Source organism: Moschus berezovskii, chromosome 12 (genome assembly GCF_049115385.1).
Source record: "Moschus berezovskii isolate FMDL1 chromosome 12, NW_MosBer_1.0, whole genome shotgun sequence".
NCBI lineage: Eukaryota > Metazoa > Chordata > Mammalia > Artiodactyla > Moschidae > Moschus > Moschus berezovskii.
The window spans coordinates 69,187,482-69,206,912 of record NC_142471.1 but is presented as its reverse complement, the minus strand read 5'-3'; the positions used below and the strand labels follow the sequence as shown (position 1 = coordinate 69,206,912).

General features: G+C 48.7%; 1 protein-coding gene across 2 annotated transcripts in view; it reads right to left on the bottom strand.

Moving 5' to 3' along the window:
• Positions 1-7,074: 7,074 nt before the first annotated feature.
• WBP1L (WW domain binding protein 1 like) overlaps positions 7,075-19,431 on the bottom strand; it is a 57,340-nt gene continuing 44,983 nt past the window's right edge. For both annotated transcript variants that reach the window (XM_055424750.2, XM_055424751.2), the window contains exons 3-4: positions 12,003-12,164; positions 7,075-10,696 (exon numbers count right to left, since the gene is read on the bottom strand). In XM_055424750.2, the coding sequence (XP_055280725.1) occupies positions 9,945-10,696; positions 12,003-12,164 (914 nt within the window). In that variant the 3' untranslated portion in view covers positions 7,075-9,944. The remainder of the gene's footprint in view (positions 10,697-12,002; positions 12,165-19,431) is intronic.

Genomic DNA, 19,431 nt, shown 5'->3' with positions numbered 1-19,431 from the left:
ACTCGTTTCTTTCAACAAATATTTTATTGAACACCTACTATGTGCCACTCACTCACTGTCCTTGGACCTCAGGCTCCTTGGATTCATGAAACTTAAAATTCTAGTGATGGCTGACAAATGAACATTTCAGAGACTCATAAGTGCTTTGGAGTCAATCTGGAGTCAATTATATTGGGTGCTGATGATGTGAGGGGAATGGCCGAGGTGGGGGTGCCCACTGTGAATGAAAGGTTGGGGGAGGCATGAAGACTGGGGGGAGGTGCCCCACGCTGAGGGAGCAGCATGGAAGCCTCCTATCTGAGGCTCTCAAGGTAGGAGAGGCCACTCCGTTTACAGCCTCTGCTCGAGCTAACAAGGGGAAGAATGGTCCCTGATGAAGTCAGACTGCAGGCAGGGCCAGGTCCCATGGAATGTGTCTAAGTAGCAGGAAGGAGTTCCGGTTTCTAGTCCAGGTATGAGAGGAAGTCATAGGAGGGTTTATACATATAAGTGGAAATGTCTGGTTCATATTTTTAAAAAATCATTCAAGGGGAAACTGCTCTGCAGAGAGATGAAAGTGGGGACTAGGTGAGGAGGTTTTGCTGGTCCCTGAGAGCAAAACGATGGTGGCTTACACCCTGGGGATGGCAGTGGAGATGGCAAGAAGTAGTGGGATTGAGTTTACACTTCGAAAGTAGGGCAGCAGGTCATGTTGGCTTTGATCCAGTCATTGCTGTGTATACCTCAAAGGTTTGTCTTTGGGGGAGGTGTCTGTAATCCACAAACTCAACCCACCACTACCCCTCCCTCTTGTCTTGTTCCCCAAAGACTGGTAGGTCTCCTTTTCCTTGTTCTGTGCTGAAGTAACCACCACCAGGGAAGGGCTTCCACAACAGCCTTCTGCTGAAGCACCGAGGCTCTGTCTCCACTCCCCACCCCCAAACCCCAGGAAGTCTGTAAATGCCTTACTAGAAAACAGAACCTTCTTCGGACCTTAAAACCAGCATCTTTAAACCTTGGCCACGGGCCAGTCCGTCTGGCAAGCAGACGATGTCCTGAGATGCCCTGGGAGAAACTGGCCCTTGCTCTTTAGCCTAGAGACAGGCCCCAACCACAGTTTCCTGGCGCCAGTCAGACCAGGATCAGATCATCAGCGACCCAATCCTTCCGACTGGAGAAGGGCCATGGACTGGCTGGCAGGGCAAGCCTGAGACCCTCCTGGCCAAGTTCCAGACAGATGAAATCAAGGGAGACCCACAAGAAGGGAGGGTCAAGGTTTTCCATCACAGCAGCATCTTCTTCCTTCAAAGAGCTTTGCTGATCCAGGGGTACCTGACTCCTGTCCCTCAACTCAGTCCTGGCCTTCCCTGGCCCATGACCCTGAGGCCTTGCTAAAGAGCCCAGAGGAGTCGGCGGGCAGCTATGGCTGACTCAGCCCCCAGCACAGGCAGCTGAGAGAGATGACACCACCCGTGAGCTGATGAGAAAGGGGTTTAACTGGATCTGCCCCCCCCGCCACCTTCTCCCGGGTTTCCTGAGCCCATCGGCTGGTCGCTGATCCAGGGCTGAGCAGCCCTCAGCTCAGAAAGTGGAGAGCGGCCCAGCTGGAGGAGGGAAGTGCTCCAGTCTGCTCAGACTCTGAAAGGAACAGGTGAACAACATCCCCTTTAGAAGAGATGGGCGAGTTTAACTGGGATGGAATCAACCACTCCCCAACTACTGATTCAGACCATTGACTGGCCTTGAAATGAAAGGTGAGGAGGAGAAACCTGAGGGCCAGGGGGGCAGGCATGTGGGGCGATGACATGCCCTAAATCACCCAGAGACTCAGCAGCAGGACTGGGGCAAGAACCCAGAATATTTCAGTGACGTGGAATGAGGAGCCAGCACGCTCTCCCCACAGGTCTTCTGCATCTGTGCAGAAGGGCCTGGCTGGCTGGCTGGGGAGAGAGAGTATAGAGTTGAGTGTCCTTTCAGGAAGTGACCTCTGACACCTGCCCAAGCTGCCCTTCCCCTGCCTGGAAGGCCTTTTCCCACCAACCTAAATCCTTTCAGTGCTCAACTTCCGTTTCTTGGTGTGGAATCGCTTGTGCATCTGAGCACCTGCCTGGGCTGCAAATGGGTATGGAGATCTCCAGGGACACTGTCTGGCCCAGCATCTCTGGAATTCAAGACTGAGCCCTCTTGTGTTCTTTTGGCTGAATGACAACCTGACAAGCAGAAGGTTAGACACCCAAGAGAAATGAGTCAGATGTTCTACATCACTCAACTAATTGGTCTGGTGATAAAAGAACCCTAACCTAACTCCTTATGCAGAAGGAAATCCAGATCTTTGGCAAAGCTCGAAGGTCTTCAGTAAGACCCTGCAGCCACCTTTTCAGCCTCAGAATACCCTTAACCAGGGTAGTGGTGTGATGGCAAATAAACATTAAACAAGTCATCTGGTGCTGGTGGGAGGGAACAGCCCTGATTTGTAGTGTTTGCTGATCACTGTGGTGTAAACATTCCCATCATGACCAATTTCAAGCCACCAAAATAATGTCACACAGGAGCTGGTGAAGAGACTCACAGTAGCATAACATACTATTTGCCATTATTAGTTAATACCATTATACAGTATTCCCACCCTATACAGACATACACCTTAAGGGCATAGATAATAGCAATGTAGTAAAATAATTAGGAAATGATCATTTTTGTGTATTTATTACCTTTGTTTTACGTGTAATTTACTCAATTGCAAGCTTATATAAATTTTGTGATTAAATAGCTCATAAACTCCTGAAAATTTAACGATCAGTTCTTAGGAGTTGTAAGATCTGGCCTTCGCAGGAGAAACAGGTTGTCCCTGTCCTTCAGAACAGTGGTTCCCCGAAGTCCCTGTTCTGAGGGGAGGAGAAGAGCCCCTCGCTGGTAACCTAGCTGTGGGGTATGGGTGGGTGAGTGTGTGAATGCTCTGGTCGGCCTCTGGCGGCCACAAAACCTGCAGCATACAAACAGCCCTCTCCCCAGTGACACTCACAGGACAAACACCCATCTCAGGACAGGAGTCTGATCACAGAGGCTCTAGAGGGGTGGGGGGAGCCTGTAGGAGGAGGCCCTGGGTTCTGGTCCCCAGGGACTTCAGGCTCTCAGGCTCACTGTTGGCTTCTCATTGGGAAAGTGGGGTAACTTACAACCTGGGCTGCCATTATCTGAGGTTCTGATGAGGAAGAAAAGCAGAAAGGGCTGTGTGAGAGGAGAGGTCCACACTGTTGGAAGTTACACAAGATAAGAGGTCAGGCTGCAGGAGCAAGTTCTCTCACAGTCGTCATTTACGGACCAGTGAGCATAAGCCACTGACTAGGCCTTCCTGAACCTCTGTGTTCTCATCTGTAATATGGGTGTGTAGAAATAGCACCACCAACTTCAGAGGGTTGCTGAGGACCAAATATGAATCTGCATTCCCTGTTCAGTGCCTTAATAGATTCTGGTTTTATCATCAGTGCCTATGTCCAGACCCACCAAATCAGACCTTCTCTAAGGGTTTTACACAAACCTCCCAAAGGCTACCAGCTTCGTCAGGGAGGGAAGCAGGTACCCAGATGGGTCTGTCTATAGGACAGGACACAGGAGGCCCCCTTCTTGCAGCTCCAGGTGGCCTTGCCCATTGCTCCCTTTCCTCCTGGAGCCAGGGCAGCTGGCGGCTGGGAAGTGGGTGGAGACCCCAAAAGACAACTTTTCACAGTTCCAACACCAGGGTGTTCTGTAACATTTTCCAGTGGGATTAGGTTTCTTGAGACTCCTTAGTGAGAAGATGCACAACGGAAGGTTAAATTGTGGCGAGCAGGCTGATACAGAAAGAGGAGAAATTTTGGCTCAAACAAAAATCCTCTTCTCCCTCTCAACTGCCACAAGAGCTTTTTTTTTTAATCTCTGCGGAAGAGCAAAACACTCTTGCAAGGAAGAGACACAAAGAAGGTCCAAATAACTCCTGAATATTTTACAGTGTTTCCAAGGGTTACTGAAGCAGATACCACCTGCCATTTCAGTACTGAGGGGCTCTGGTAAGTGAAAGCTGGCTGGGTGTGGGGCCTCTTTGGGGGCTTATAATGAGGCAAGGGGAGAGGAAGAGGGAATAAAGTAGCTCCAGAGGAAGCCGTGTCTGATTCAATTGCTACCACCTTACTCCCCTGCTCAATACATCCTTCTCTGGTTCCCTCTCACCTTTGAAAAGAAAAAGTTCTTCATGTGGCTTGTGAGCCCAAATGATACAACTCTCCACTCTGGCCAACCAGTTAAGCAGCAGTTTGGCAATCAACAGATGTGGAGTTTTAATCCTGGCTCTACCACAACTCCACCAGCTGTGTGATCCTGGACCAGTTAATTAACTCCTCTGAATGCTTCATCCCCATTAATAAAGCAGGAATAATTAACAGTCCATACTTCAGAGGGCTGCTTTGAGGCTAAAATAAGAAAATATAGGTAAGATGCTTATACTAAAGAACTGGTGTTAATAAAGTCAATAAATAAGGACACAGTAAAATCTTTTTAGTACCAGCTTACCTCTCCAGTTTCATCTCCTGTCACTTTGCAGAAGGCGATTTACCTAAAGGGATGAAACTGCTCACAGTTTTAGACATGACACATTCTCCTGTTTTAGGTTTCCCACACTATTTTTGCGCTTTTCAGCACCTGGCATACAGTAGGCATTCAATAATCTTCAGGCTGATTGCCTAGAATTGCCCGTACACCTTTCTTCACCTGGCAAGCTCAGTTTAGAGGTCCTGGATCCAGGAAGGCTGCCCTGAACCCTCAGGTGGGCTACATTCTCCTCTACAGCATGCTGTGTACACATGCTTCATGGTCTTACCATGTTCTGCTAAAACTGTTCATGTGTCTTTCTCCCTTGCTAGACTATTATCAGCTCTCCTAAAGAGGGGCCAGGTCTAAAGCATATTTGCATCACCAATGCTTAGAACATGGTTCAGTTCAGTTCAGTCGCTCAGTCGTGTCTGACTCTCCGCGACCCCATGAATCACAGCACGCCAGGCCTCCCTATCCATCACCAACTCCCGGAGTTCACTCAAACTCATGTCCATCGAGTCGGTGATGCCATCCAGCCATCTCATTCTCGGTCGTCCCCTTCTCCTCCCGCCCCCAACCTTTCCCAGCATCACAGTCTTTTCCAGTGAGTCAACTCGTCGCATGAGATGGCCAAAGTATTGCAGTTTCAGCTTTAGCATCAGTCCTTCCAATGAACACAGAGGATCGATCTCCCTTAGAATGTACTGGTTGGATCTCCTTGCGGTACAAGGGACTCTCAAGAGTCTTCTCCAACACCACAGTTCAAAAGCATCAATTCTTCGGTGATCAGCTTTCTTCACAGTCCAACTCTCACATCCATACATGACCACGGGAAAAACCACAGCCTTGACTAGACGGACCTTTGTTGGCAAAGAACATGGTAAGTGCTTGTAAATGCTCAGCTCTTAAGGCCAGTCGCCTGGCCCAGCTGGGAACTGTATCCCAAACATCTCCCAAAACCCACAGCCCTTTCCAATGAAAACCAGGTTTCCATCAGGTCAGCCAAACCCACTTCCTGCTCCTCCTTGATTTTTGCCCCCCGGCTGAAAACATAGGAAACTGGACAACAGCGGGTGTTTCTTGAAATTCTTGTTCATCAAATCTACTGTTTAGTGCTTTTAAGGCACTGGTATGGTCTCCACCTGAACTTGGTCACCAGGGGTGTTAAAGAGAGAAAGTGCTGCACCTCATTTGAGAAATCAGGAACTCAGTGACCCAAGAGTCTGGGGTCCTGTGAGGAGGTCGCTAATGACCTGGGCAGTCAGAGTACACAAACAGCCTCTGGCATGCAACCTGCAATAGCCGTACCATTTTGTTTTTGTGCCATTCTGACCTTAGTTTAAGAAGCTAAGAATGATGTACTCTGCCAGTTCCTTCCTGTGCCTTTAGAACATAACTGTCCTAGATGCTAACATGGCTCCCCTGGGGTTACCTAGAGGAGTACAACAGTTTAGAAGGAACTAGGCGGCAACCATCCCACCAGTCACTGAAGGGGCAGGGCAGCATCCTCTGGCCCAGGGTCAGATGGGGCCAGGAGCATGCCTGGTTTTACTGGACTCTCAGAAAGCACAGGGCTGACTGCTGGGCAAACCCATGGGGCTAGAGAAGACTACGCTCTCTGCCAGCATACCCTAGTGGCCCATCACTCCACCTGGGGAGGCAAGACCTCACGGGAGGTGGGTACTCATCATCCTGCTCTGCCCACCTGCATGTGGCCCAGAGAAGTCTCGCTGGGTGGGAGTGTTCCCCCCTTTCTGGGTAGAGGCAGAAGGCTGTTCCTTCCCAGTCTTGAAGAAGGGACTTGAATACCATTGACTCAAAGTGCTAAGAGGACAGTCTTAAGCAGAGGGTAAAGTGACAAATAATCTGAGGGAAGGCTCATGGGCCCATGATGGCATATGTTGGCACACCAGTGGCTCCCAGCCACCTGAAAATCAGTTCTGTGGCCCTTGCCTGGAATGGAAGCCCTTAACCCCCCATGCTCCTCAAGCTTCTCTCAATCTGTAGTGTCCACTTCCTCTCAATTGCCCTCACGTTGCTGGTTAGCTATCGTCCTCTGTAACTGAACTTCCAGGAGGAGGGGCCTTGTCTTACACATTTCTTTCACATTCTCCTCAGGATCCAGCACAGTGCTGAGCACAAAATGCTCCATTTTGTGTATTAAATTCCAAGGCCAAGCACCCACCCACAACTCTACTGTACCAATACAAGAGTTCCCCAGAAGGGCTCGCTTCCTTTAAATGTCATGTCTTAGCTACGGAGTCTCTAACAAAATGTGTTTCTGCTTTTGGTGGGGGGGGGGGTCTGCTTTTAACCTCTTTGTGGGACTTTATGAAGAACTCAGAAATATCCTCTTGGCAGAGCAAGGGGTTTGGGGGGAAGTCCTCAGGACAGAAAGGGCCCTCAGCTTGCTCTTGGCCCAGGTGCCTGTCCTGATGGCTGTGATGTCTCTTGGCCTCTATGTGGAGAAGGGGAGGAATCTCAAGGGGAGGAGGAAAAAGGAATAAGCATTGCAAGGAAAAAGCGTAATCAGGTTTTGGGGATGGATTTTATTTGGGCTTCTCACAGTGGTTAGAGCCACTCTGTCTTCAGAACAATCACAGCACAGGAAATGCGTCACCGAGACTGCCCAGAAAAGTCTGACCAGCTGAATCTTATTGCTTAAAATACACATATTCACAATAACTGACAAAGGGTGATGTGCCTCACACAGGAATGTGTTAGCAATTGCAAATCTTCCGACTGTAGCACCAAACCCTGACCCATCCCTTTCTTCTCATTTGCCTGGCCTGGAACACCAGGCTCCCTCAAATCTCCCCAGCCCCTCAAGGGTCCTTCAGCTCCCTGCTTCCGTGTTCCCATGTGCAGGGCAGCCTCATGTAGCAGGGGCCAGGTGGTGACACTGGACTCGAGTCCAGCTCCACCTGCCGCATTTTCGTTTTCTTCTTCTTGTGCCTTTAGGGTCAGACACTGCAGTGAACCCAGCAGTAAACCTGCAGACCAGTTCCCCACTCTGACTGGAGAAGGCATCTTCAAAGGGCCTAAATCCACCCCTTTGCCCAGTTAAACAGGGTTCATTTTGGTAAAACTTGATAGCCTTTGAGACACTTCAGTGAGCTGTTTGGGATTTTAAAAAAAGGCATCAGGAAAGGCATCTGAGGGGGGCTGCAGGCACACTCCTGCCTGCTCTGGGCACACATCGGCCATGTGCTGGACCTCAGCAGAGGGAGGTAAGCCCTATGGCACTGTGGTGGCCATCGAAGCCTCCTAGCAATTCTGGGTAAGACCGATGCCTGGACCAAAGCCAGTCTGAGCTTGATCCTGAAGATCCAGTCAAGCTTCTGTCTGAGGTTCCACCTTGGCCCTCTGTCCCGAGGGGGTTTGGACCCCCCTGGGGGCCTATGCCGAGGGCTGGGAGCAGCCAGGGAAAGCGGACAGGTTCAGAGCACTTTCCGCTTACAGGGAACAGGACACAGGCCTCCACGTGTCCATGGAGCAATGTGCAAATTGCAGTGAGGGGTAGAGTAAAACCTCTACTTGGAGCACAGTATCTCTGGCAAACGTGGGGACTGCCGTCAACAGCACTGCTGAGTACACCCAAGTGCACAGTCAGACATTTGCTCAGTAAACAGTAAATGCGTAAAATAAATTACCTTGAGAGGGCCGCGCCTGCTCCGAACGCATGGGTAATGTGAGCAGAGTGGCTGCCGTTCAAAGTATATTCACAGGAAAACAGGGCTGGGGGCTCACACACAACGGACAGACACACACAGGTTACTGGAAAAGTCATCGTATACAGACTGCACTTGTTCAACATAGATTTTGGTTTTGTGGACTCCAAATGCAGACAGACACTTGTTCACCTCACAGCCTCAGATTTGTCTATTTTGTGTGTATGTGTTTATATACATATACATATATATACACATACACAAAGATACGTGTGTATTCATATATATACAGATATATACCTTCCTTTCTTAACCAAAACATCAACGCCTACTCTGAATATCATCATTCAAGAGCGGGGGAAGAACCAAGCTCTTCATGTGAACAGGGCTGGGCAGGGAATGTTAGTTTCGGCAGTTTGCTTTCTCCATTCAGACTGTTCCTATCAAAGCTCACCTGGTTTCTGAAGCAAAACTACAGGAATTAAGGATCCTGTGGTCCTTCAGGAGGGCTGCCTCCACCCTCCTATCCGGGCCACTGAGACTCTTTACATAGGCTACAAAAATTAGATACCCCACTCAAGGGGCGGTGCGGAACAGGCAAAGGGCATGAAAACCACAGATAACCAAGGCATATTTTTCCCAAGTGGTCAGTTTGAAAAAACAAACAAATAAACAAAACAACTTATTCAGAATCAAGAGAAAATACTGTGTGAGAGCCAGACTGCGGGCCTGCCCTTTCTCAGGACCCGCAGCCTCATTTGTTCGTAGAGAACAGTGAGACGTGAAGGCCAGCAGACGTCTGTGTGTCTGGGACGGGGGGGAGGGCACTGGTTACCCGTGGGTGAAGATCAAAGGGCAGAGACAATGGGAAGTTGCGCCTCCATCCGCTGCCACACTACAGGGCCTCCTGCTCACCCACGGAAGTTCCAGAGACAGCCCCGACCCAAGCCTGCACATTATGTATCTCCTGGCTCAACAAACTTCCCTTTTCCAAAACAGAATTCTTGCCTGCCCACTGGTCAAGCTCTTGTATTCAGCTTTTGTTGTTGTTTTTTCTTTAAAAAACAACAGCCTAGAACCAGCCTGCGGCCAGCCAGATCCTGGTGGGAAGGGAGGGGCCACTCCAGGACACCCTGGCACCACGAGCTCATCACCTGGAATTTGAGAGCCCAAGTCCCTTACCAACCCACCACAAAACTGCCAGTCAACTCTCCTCCCCACCACAGCAGAACACAATTCTGGCTCCACAGATGCTGGTTTAACAAGGAGCAACAATCACAATCCCTGGGCCTCTGTGAGCTTCCTTCTTCATCCAGGGCTGAGACCAGCCACCTCTTCTGGACAGAGATGCAGCGAGTTTCTCATAAACTAACACTGGAAAGCACATCCATTCCATCACCAAGAGTCACCTCAGGGCACAGTCTCATCCCCTCCTTGGGGGCTTCTGAACACACCTCTCTGACCCAAGCAGGTAGTGAGATGTGACTTTAAAAGAGGTAAAGGGGAATGGGGTGGGGTATGAGGAATGAGTCACAGGATAACTCAGCCCTCCACAGCACTGTGCTTCTGTTGGGGGGCAAGCCACCCACACCCCAAACTGTACCTGGAGATGCAGGAAAATGCAGGAGCAGGAGGTGGGGGGGGGAACACAGTTACTTAATGCTTCTCACATGGTTCTCCCCTACCCTGGTTGCATCACCAAGTTCTCAGGTGTAGGCAGGACCTGCTCTAGCTGGGGGAGCTGCTGCTCTGCGAGTTTGGGGAGTCCTGCTCATTGATGGTGTTCAGTAGCAGGCAGGCAGGCGGCCTTGGCAGGTGTGGATGCCCGGGCTCCCGGGCCTGCTCCTCAGAGGGCTGGCAGAGACCTTCCTCCTCGTCGCCAGGTGGCCGCACGTTGCAGCTGTCGCAGAAGTCCAGGGGCCCGTCCAGAGCATCGTCGATGAGCGCGTTGAACTCTTTGAGGTCATCGTCATGGTGGCCCCGGTTGCACACACACACCTCGATGCCTGAGTCACCCGTGAAGCGGCGGTGTCTGCCGGGTGTCTTGTCTTTGTTGTCAGGTAGGGCACTGCCCTGCTCGGAGCTGTACTCTTTCAGAAGCTCCTCCTTACATTCGGAATCCTTGTCCAGGAAGGCCGTGGGGTCCACCTCCCCCAGGCCAGCCACAGAGCCGCTGGGCTCCATGCCAGAGGTTTTGGTGGCTGCTGGGTCTGCTGGCACGTCGGAGGGCTCAGGGTCAGTGATGCTTGGGGGTCGCGTGCTACTTCTGCTGGGCCCGGACAAGGGGCTGCTCTGAGCCCCCGGGGAGCCCCTGGTGGGGTTGGTGCCTGGGGGGCTGCTGCCTGCAGAGCCACACGGTGCAGGTAGCTGCTGCTGCTGCTGCTGCTGCTGGAGCTGGAAGGCACTGTATGGTGGGGGAGGAGTTGGAGGTCGGTTCACCACTTCCTCATAAGGAGGTAGTAAATAGTTTGGCAAAAACCCTAAAACAGGGAGGTAGGGAGGAGAAATTACTGCACTGGCAATTGTTACAGGACAGACTGCAGGCTCACACTGAACACGTATCTCATCCCACCCCCAGCATACCCACCAAGTGACAACTCTCAGGTGCAGGCAGGACAAAGGGCTGTGAGCGACTTTGCAGAGAAAGAGGGACAGACTAAGAGTAACCTATGCTAGCTTCTTGAAATCTGAGAGCCCCTAAAGCTGCTTCACAGGCGAGGACTTATGCTCATCTGGAGTTAAGGCAGAGGTTCAGCAATTGTGGTGAACAGCCAAGAGAGTTCTGTCTGGAAGGGACCTGTTTCATGCACCCAAGTCTCGTGTTTTGGCTCAGATTGTGTCTACCATCTGTATCCCATAGGCCTCGGGGTTAGGGGCACTAACTTAAAACATCCTGACACTTCTTTCTCCCACTTTGCACCCACTTCCCCCATTTTCCAGATGTATATCATGAAGAGAGCCTTTCTCTGGGAGGCTGGAAATCTGTGTTGCCTCTCACCCTAGTATGGTTGAAAAGACACACCAAACCTCATCCTGATTCAGACCAAGAGCAGGTAGCTTACCAATGCAGGATGAGGGATCTGTCATCAAGGCTTATTAAGAATATGGCAGGTGAGTAAACTGCTTTGAGACACAGAAGATCTAATTATAACAGTGATTGCTAGCATTTATTAAGCACTAACCATACACCGGTCACTGTGCTAAGCACTTAACTCTTCTAGATGAAGAATTGCAAATTTACGACTATTTTATTCTGTAGAACACACTGCAGAATGCCTGTGGACAGGCTGCACCACTGGGCCTCCACCAATCCTTTGAAAGATCAGTGGAAGAAGCTCCAGGGAAGTCAGGTGAGTGTGCCCTTCAGTGAATCACCAAGTTTCTTGGTTCTCAGGAAATCCCAATATCACCTCCCACTCCTGCCCTTTTTATGACAGTCTCTGCTTAGGCATATCACATGGCAGGAAGCAAAATGGAGAAATTTCAAGGCCACTGACCTAAAAATCTCAATTCATTCACATCATACACCATTCAACAACCTGCCTAATGAAAATCTAAAGGAGCAGAGGTGCAGGGAGAACCCAGTCAGTGTGGAACGGAACAGCCCCGGGGCTACATCCACAGCCCTGGCTTCTCCATGCTCAAGGTGCACACCCTCTTGTTCCCACTTCTGAGACCCTGCTCTCAGCATAAAGAGGCCAACCCCTGAGGCCCACAGTCTGTGTCCTACCCACCCCACCCCCCACTCCCTCTGAGAGTGGGTTTGGTGGCGTCTGGAGTACGTACTGAAATAAAATGGCAGCGCTGAGTAATTGTGGGCTTCCCGGTAGGCGATCAGGTTGATTTCATGCTGCCGCTGCTGGGCCTGAAGACGGTGCTTGGCTCGGCGGTGGTGGCAGACGCAGCAGCAGCTCAGGATGATGATGATGGTCCACACGAGCCAGAACCCTGAGAGGGGAGGAGAGACAGAGAGGGGCAGGCACACTGTGAATGCCAGTGGGACACCAGCTGGAGGGGCTGCTCGCAGCACGGGAGACTCTGGGACGGTGTGCACCTAGCCGAAGCTAGTACTGTTGAGCTTTGTCCGGCAGTTACATTCAGAACCTGTATTCAATTTTCATAAATGCTTGTACCAGAGTGAAAGATATGTGGGGTGGAAGAGGGCAGGAATGTTAAGAAAAGTGACCCTAAAAGAGGTTACTCCGGGGTGCCTCCAGGCTCTTGGGGGAGGGGAGGAATGCTGAGGTGTTGATCAAGCACCCCAGGTTCTTCTATATTTTAGGTTTGGTGGTAGTATGCTTACCTTTCAGGACAATGTGCCCTTCCTCTCTTAAGAGAGCTGAGAAAATGGTTCAGCCCCTCTTGGTGCCCATCTGCCTTCCCCAGCCCTGGCCCACAAGGACGGCTCCCAGGCTCCCCACCAAGAATGAAGAGGCCCTCAGAATCCCTACAACTCAGCAGACAAGAAGTTGCAGAGGACCCTGGGGGACTGCCTGATAAACGTTTTTTCCTCTACCACTTTGCCTCCATCATACAGGAGTCACGGAAGTTAGAGGTGGAAAAATTCTAATTGCCTCAGCCCATTACTTCCCTGGGGAGTATAAACAACTTCCTCTGCTCCTGACATGAGCTGGTACAATTCCATCTCACGTCGTCACAAACAATCCACTCCCCCACCTCGCTTTGTCTGCAGCTGGCTTAGACTGGGAAGCATCAGTGGTCTCCCCTTCTTCCTCCTGGCTCCAGAGAGTAGAGGAGCAGGGGAGAAGCCCACAGCTCTCTCTTCCCCAGGTGGACTGTTTCTTCTCATTTCCCACTGATGTTCTCTTTGATCATATTTAGAGAATCCTGGCAAATCCTAATGTAAGAACCCCTCTCCAATCTTCACACGTATACAGAAAAGGCTTCTAATTTGTTCAATGAATGAGCAATTTTGCTTTAAAAAACTATAGCGATTAGAGGGGGAAAAAATTGGAAAAACACAAAAATAGTGACATCTTTAAGTTGTGGGATTATGAGAAAAAACTTTAATTTATCCGAATTTGTATTTTCTTCTTTCAAATTATAAAACTGGAAACAAAGTAAGTAAAAACTTAAAAATATCTGTGACTAATTTGTATTTTTTCTGGCTTTAAAAAAAATCAATACATTTCTGAATAGGTTTAAAAATTCCTCTGGGAATGTCTTCATACACTGAAATGATATGAATCATTAAAATAATTATCCACAGAATACTATTTTTGACATAAAAAAGAGAAAAAAAAAGTTTCAAATACTAAATGGAAAAAAAAGCAATTACAAAACAGCATAAAATATAACCCCGACTTTTGCTTAAAAAAGTATAAATATCCAGAGGGATTATCAGGAAGTTAATCATGAGATTATTCCTGGACAACAGGATTTTCTGTTACCAGTTCTTATTTTTTGCTTATCTGCAATTCCTGAATTTTGTAAGATGAACATGTACTTCTTTGGGAAAAAAATACTTTTCCTCAATTAAAATAAATCTGAGGAATAATTTTAAGGTGAGTTTTTATTAAATGAGACTAGATTATATTATTTTTCATTTGCTTCCTATTTCTGAGGAACTTCAATTTTTTCCATTACAAATTTTACATATTTTTTTTAATCATCTGCTCTATAACTGTAAGTTTGTGTTTAGAATATGTTAAGTATTTCTATATCTCTTATCAGAATGACTATTAAAAAAAAAAGCTTCTCTCTCCTGGTAAACAATTACAAATGAATAAACCCCCTGATTTTTTTCTCCCATTTGTACCAGAACACAATATTTTGAAAGAGCCCACTGAAATTTAGGGTGTGGCTTCTGGCAACACCCAGTGTGTTTCTTTCTGTCCCCCAGGGGTGTCCTCTCTGAATCTACCCTCAGAGCCACCCCTACAGGGTAAGACAGGACAGCAGTACTGCCTTCCAGCCCTGGCAGGCTGGCAATACCACTGTGCGACACCTTGCTGCTTTAAGCACATATCACACAGTTCAACGGAAACTTCTGCCGAGGTCTGGTGACAGAACAGGTGGAGGACAATGAGGAGAGGATCTTTTCCCCTTTTCCCATCAGCAGACATAAACACCCCATTCCTAACCAGAGAACACAGACGTAAGTTTAAGTCTGAAGTCTCCCTTGTGGTCCTTCCCAGAGTCACAGTGGACATTTGCTTAGTTTAACTTACACTTCTCTCCTTTCAATACTGGCTGACTGGAGACTGGATACTGTTAGTGGAGCCCTCATGGAGGGGTTTTGAGGCTGGAAAGGAGCTCTGGGAGTGAACTGGCTTCCCACTGCTGCCCTGTAACATCTCCTGACTCTACGGTCCGGTCAGCTCCCAGCCTTGCAGGGTTAGGTCACACCCAAGGGAGGCGGCATAAGCAAGCAAAATGCACTCTGCTGAAGAGCCTGTCTCTGAGAACATTTTAGAAAAAGAAAGAAAGAAAAAAGTGAAGTTGCTCAGTGTCTGACTCTTTGCGACCCCGTGGACTGTAGCCTACCAGGCTCCTCCATCCATGGGATTCTCCAGGCAAGAATACTAGAGTGAGTTGCCATTTCCTCCTTCAGGGGATCTTCCCAATCCAGGGATTGAACCTGGGTCTCCCACATTGCAGGCAGACTCTTTACCCTCTGAGCCACCATGGAATATTTTAGAATCAAGTCTAAAAGATTCTGGGCTAACCACTTTTTTTGCCTCCTGTATGATCTAAGGCAAAACTTCTTAGCTATTATAGCAGAGATTTTTTTCATGGTTTTCATGTTGGCCAAGGATTTCTGGTTCTCCCCCTTCCTGGCATGTGGGTAGGCTTGAATTTCCTGGCCCCCTTATGATTAGGTGACATTTTGGGGCTACTTCTAACAAATTGAGACTGGAAGTGACAGATGTCACTAAGAGGCCAGAACATTTCTTGCTAATGTGAGACCCTCTGTTAGTTTCCCCTCTGCTATAGCAAGTCATAACATTCTAGGCTGACTTCAGGGTCACTCTGGCCCCAGAGGATAAAGAAGTAGGAACAAAGCTCCCATCCAACCTGTGATGGACAGAGTGTGAGCAATAAACCTGTTGTTTTAGGACCTCCAGGAGTTTGGACTTGTTTATTACTGAGCATAACCTCTAGCCTATCCAGACTGATCCTTTATAGGCTTTTCTGGAGGAGAAGATTGCAAATGTTCATCAGATTCTTAAGAGAATCCTCGTTCCAGAAAAAGCCTAAGTTCCACTGAACTAGAAGTATAATAGAAAAAGAGGTCTTTTTTATTAAGGAAAAATGAGGCAGGATGGAAGGAGACTGGGGGAAGAAATGAGACAAGTAAAAGGCATACCTTTGGCAGGGTTACCGCAGTAATATCTAACAGCACCAGAAAACTCATATGTCTACTGAAATTCCATCAGTTGCTTCTTTGCACTTGGTAGCATGGGTAGAAAAACTCTCCCTACTATGTACCATTTGTATGATATTATATAAAGTCTCAAACTGAGTTTCAATTTCTGCATTTCTAATACAGTATCACAAAGTGATAGTATGGATCAAAACTAGAGGAAAACTGATGTGGGAGCAGAAGGGGCCAAGTGGGGCAATGGGGCATTAGCATAGGTCCAGAAAAGCCCCCTAAGGACTGGTCCCACTTGATGGAGTTAATGTGGGAAGACAGAAGGCATTCTTGTCTGACCCTCACACAACATCCTACTGGATTCCAGTCAAAGCCATGTCCCCACAGCTTTAAAAGGGGGACCATATAGACTAGTCCCTATGGAGTTGTGCAAACTTTTGATCTTTTCACTAGTTTTCACAAACAAGGAGGAAAGTTTTTAAAAGGAAAACCTAAAAGAAAGAGCCAAACGGAGAAAGACAGAAGGATGCCCTCCTCCCCAAACACACATCTACCCACAGATTACATTCCCCAGTGACCTTTGAAAGCTGTGACCTCATTGTGGGGCACGCTTGTCATGCTAAGCAAAATGGAAAACATGTTTTTAAAAACAATCACAGTCCAATGTAGGAACTGAGTCATGTGCCCCAGAGTTCACGATAAACTTGGGAAAACAACACTCCCCAACTGGCAGGAAATTCCTCACTAGGAAGCCAAAGTATACTGTTCATTAGTTCTCCTCCTGCCCCATAGGATGGTGGGTATCCTCCTTAGCCCTTGACGACTCTTAGCAGGCAATCCTTTTCCACTGTGGAAAAGGCCTGAATTTGGGAAATGAAGACTTCAGAGGACTTGCAACTTCATCAGAAAGAGTGGACAAGTTTCATATCCTGGCTTTGTGACCCTGGTCATTTTGCCTTGACTTCCCTCATCTGTAAAATGGGGAGAATAACAGTTTCTACCTACTTGGTCATTGTGAGGATAACTGAGTTCATGTACACATGCAGAGATCTCAAACCCGCACAATCGAGACCCTCCACAATCTGGGCCCACCACCTTCTGGCCTGGCACTTAAGAGTTCTGGAAGAGGGTAGCTTTGAGTGAGGCACACTGACCCCACAACTCAGCTACAACTGACTGACTGGTGACTGAACACCCCAGGTCCTGAGAAATGGGTTATGCATATCTGGCAGGGTTGTCCTTAAAGCAGGTTGAGCTGATGTGTGTGCAGACTTTACTGGGTGCCCAGCCCATGGCAGAGTTTTATGCACACCAGCACCCTTGTCTCCCCTGAGTGAACCCCACAATCCCCAGGAAAAGGTTAACATGATGCATGCTCTCTTCTTTCCCATGGAGCCTTGACCTATGGTGTTTGGTGTTCCTCTGCCTGAGAAGTCATCCTATCCTTCTCCATGTGTTTAAATCCTATCTACCCTTTCTTTAAGGCCTACCTCAAATGCCACCACCTCCATGCAGCCTGCCTGAATCCTGTCCAGTGAAAGCAAATTCTAGCACATACACAGTGGTCCTGGCACACACACCCCACTTTCTACTTTGCATTACTAGTGAGGCACATTGTATTATCTCCTCTCTCTGCTTAGAGACTCCCTTCTTGATGGCAAGGATTCTGTCTCCCCACACGCTTTAACACAGAAGAGGCCACCTCATCCAGTAGAAACCTGGTTAGAACTGCAAACTCTCAGGTCCACCTCAGACATACTCAATCAAAAACTCTAGGACTTGGGCCCAGAAATCCATGCTTTAATAAGCCCTCCAGGAAACGCAGACACTTGCCAAAGTCTGAAACCACTGGAATAAGAGTTTGCTGAATAAACGATTGAATGATGATTGAAAGTACAAGAGCCATAAAAACGCAAGGGATGATAAGGCCAGGTCTTAAAGCCTCAACCATGGCAGTGGTAAAACAGCACTTTCACTCCTGAACTGATGCAGACCCACTAATGACAATGGCCTATGTTACAAGATATTAAAAAGACAGGGGAGAAAGGGTGCTGGTTGAAGTTTTAGGTCTCGTGTTTATGTGCTTGTGTGTCTGTGCAAAGTGGGCTCTGCATGTGTGTGTGTGCCAGTCCTCAGCACACAGGAAAATTCGGCTTAGCAGTGGTATGAGGGTTGATGGAAATGACATTTATTTTTCCCCGAGGCCCTCCTGGTAGGCAACTATGGTTAAAAAGGTATTCTGTCTGACAAAAACTCTGCCAAGGGTTTCCTGGCTGAGATCTTTTCCTTCCAAAGGAAAAAGGAAAAAAGAATAACCCAAAGCCCATTATTTTCACAACTCAGGCAGAGTTCAGAGGCAATTAGAAAGAACAGGGTTCAAAGTGACCAGAAGCACAGTTCCGATAAGAACTGAAAGGGCTCATTCCTACACTTGACCTCCCTCTTCTTCAAATCAGGCCGAGGTCAGGCCCTCAAGGAGGAGAAAAACCAAAGAATTCCGGAGAGAGGCGGAATGCTCACTGGGCATCTTCTGACCAAAAAGCCATTTCTGGGCACAAAGAGGAAATTGGGCTTTTAGTCTCTGTCTCTTGAGAACTTGGCAAGCACAGGCCATCTTGTACAGGGGTGAGTCTCTCCTCCCCGGACAGATTGGTCTTTGTCTGGACTCCTAATCCCCAGCTGACCACGACTGGAGAAGTGATTAGCCACTGTGCAGCTCTTCCCCTGGCTTTCTTTAGGCCTGTGGGGTGAAGTGCCTGGTTCCCAGACCACCTGTCTCCGACACCTGTGTCTCGCATCTTCTTGACCCTGTCACCCCACCTCCAGCCTTGGCATTCATGACCCAATTCTGGTGGCTACTGAGTCTGTTCCACCAATACCGCAGGAGGCTCTGTCAATCTGAGATGGGGGCCATCAGCAACTCCATCCTTTCCGCAACTGACGCCGCCTGGGCTGGGCCCCAGAAAAACAAACCGCAGCTCTGTGGCTTTTTGGCAGCCCAGCTTTGACTTTTGTTTTAGTAAGGGGTGAAAGGGAGAATTTGAACCCTGTGGTTATCTGCATTTTAAAACATTTAAACAGTCTGTCCACCTGCCTGGCACTTTGTGTTTCTCCAGTGAGTCCCTCAGCCCCACCCCTTCTAAAATAGCACCAACAACTCCAGGTCTGCCTGTGCTGCTGCTGCTATGTACTTGGAAGACTGATGGGGACATTTCACACCCTGTTCTCTCCTTGGGAAGGAGTCTGCCCTTAATCACCCCTGGAATTCCTCAGAGAGGCAGAAGAGCCAGTCATCAAAAGGGAAGTACAAGGGTGAGGAAAGGTCTTTTTTGTAGGAACCACTCCCACTGGCTACAAGATCCGTTTGCATTCAGAGGGAGAAGCTTCCCAGCCAAGAGTCCAATTTCCTTTCCATTTTAAACAACAGCCTTTCCAGCTGCTTTCTGACATATACCTGATGTGGGGTGAATGGAGAGATCAGAAAGGAGAAGAGGGGAAAGGGCAGAGGTGGAGGTGATGGCAAGGATGTGAAGCAAGCGGCAAAGGTTGTCTCCACATGGAAGGAGTGATGGGGGCTTATAATTCTCTGGGAAAACAATCTACTGCCTCCTCTATCAACAGACAGCTTGGAACCACTGTAGTGCTGGTCACCTGGCAACGCTCTGCCCTCAGGACTCTCCCATCCTCCCCGTCTTTGTCCAGTATCCCCAGTGTCTCATCTGAGTTTCAGGAAGATCAGAGTACAAAGTGCTTCAGTGAACTCTCTAAGTGTAGGTCACTCCCTGAAGCCCAGGGCAATGTCCTCATCCCTGAACAGCTCAGGAAGATGCAAGTGGTCCTGGCCTCCACCAAGCCAGTGACAAGGTGGTGGAGCTG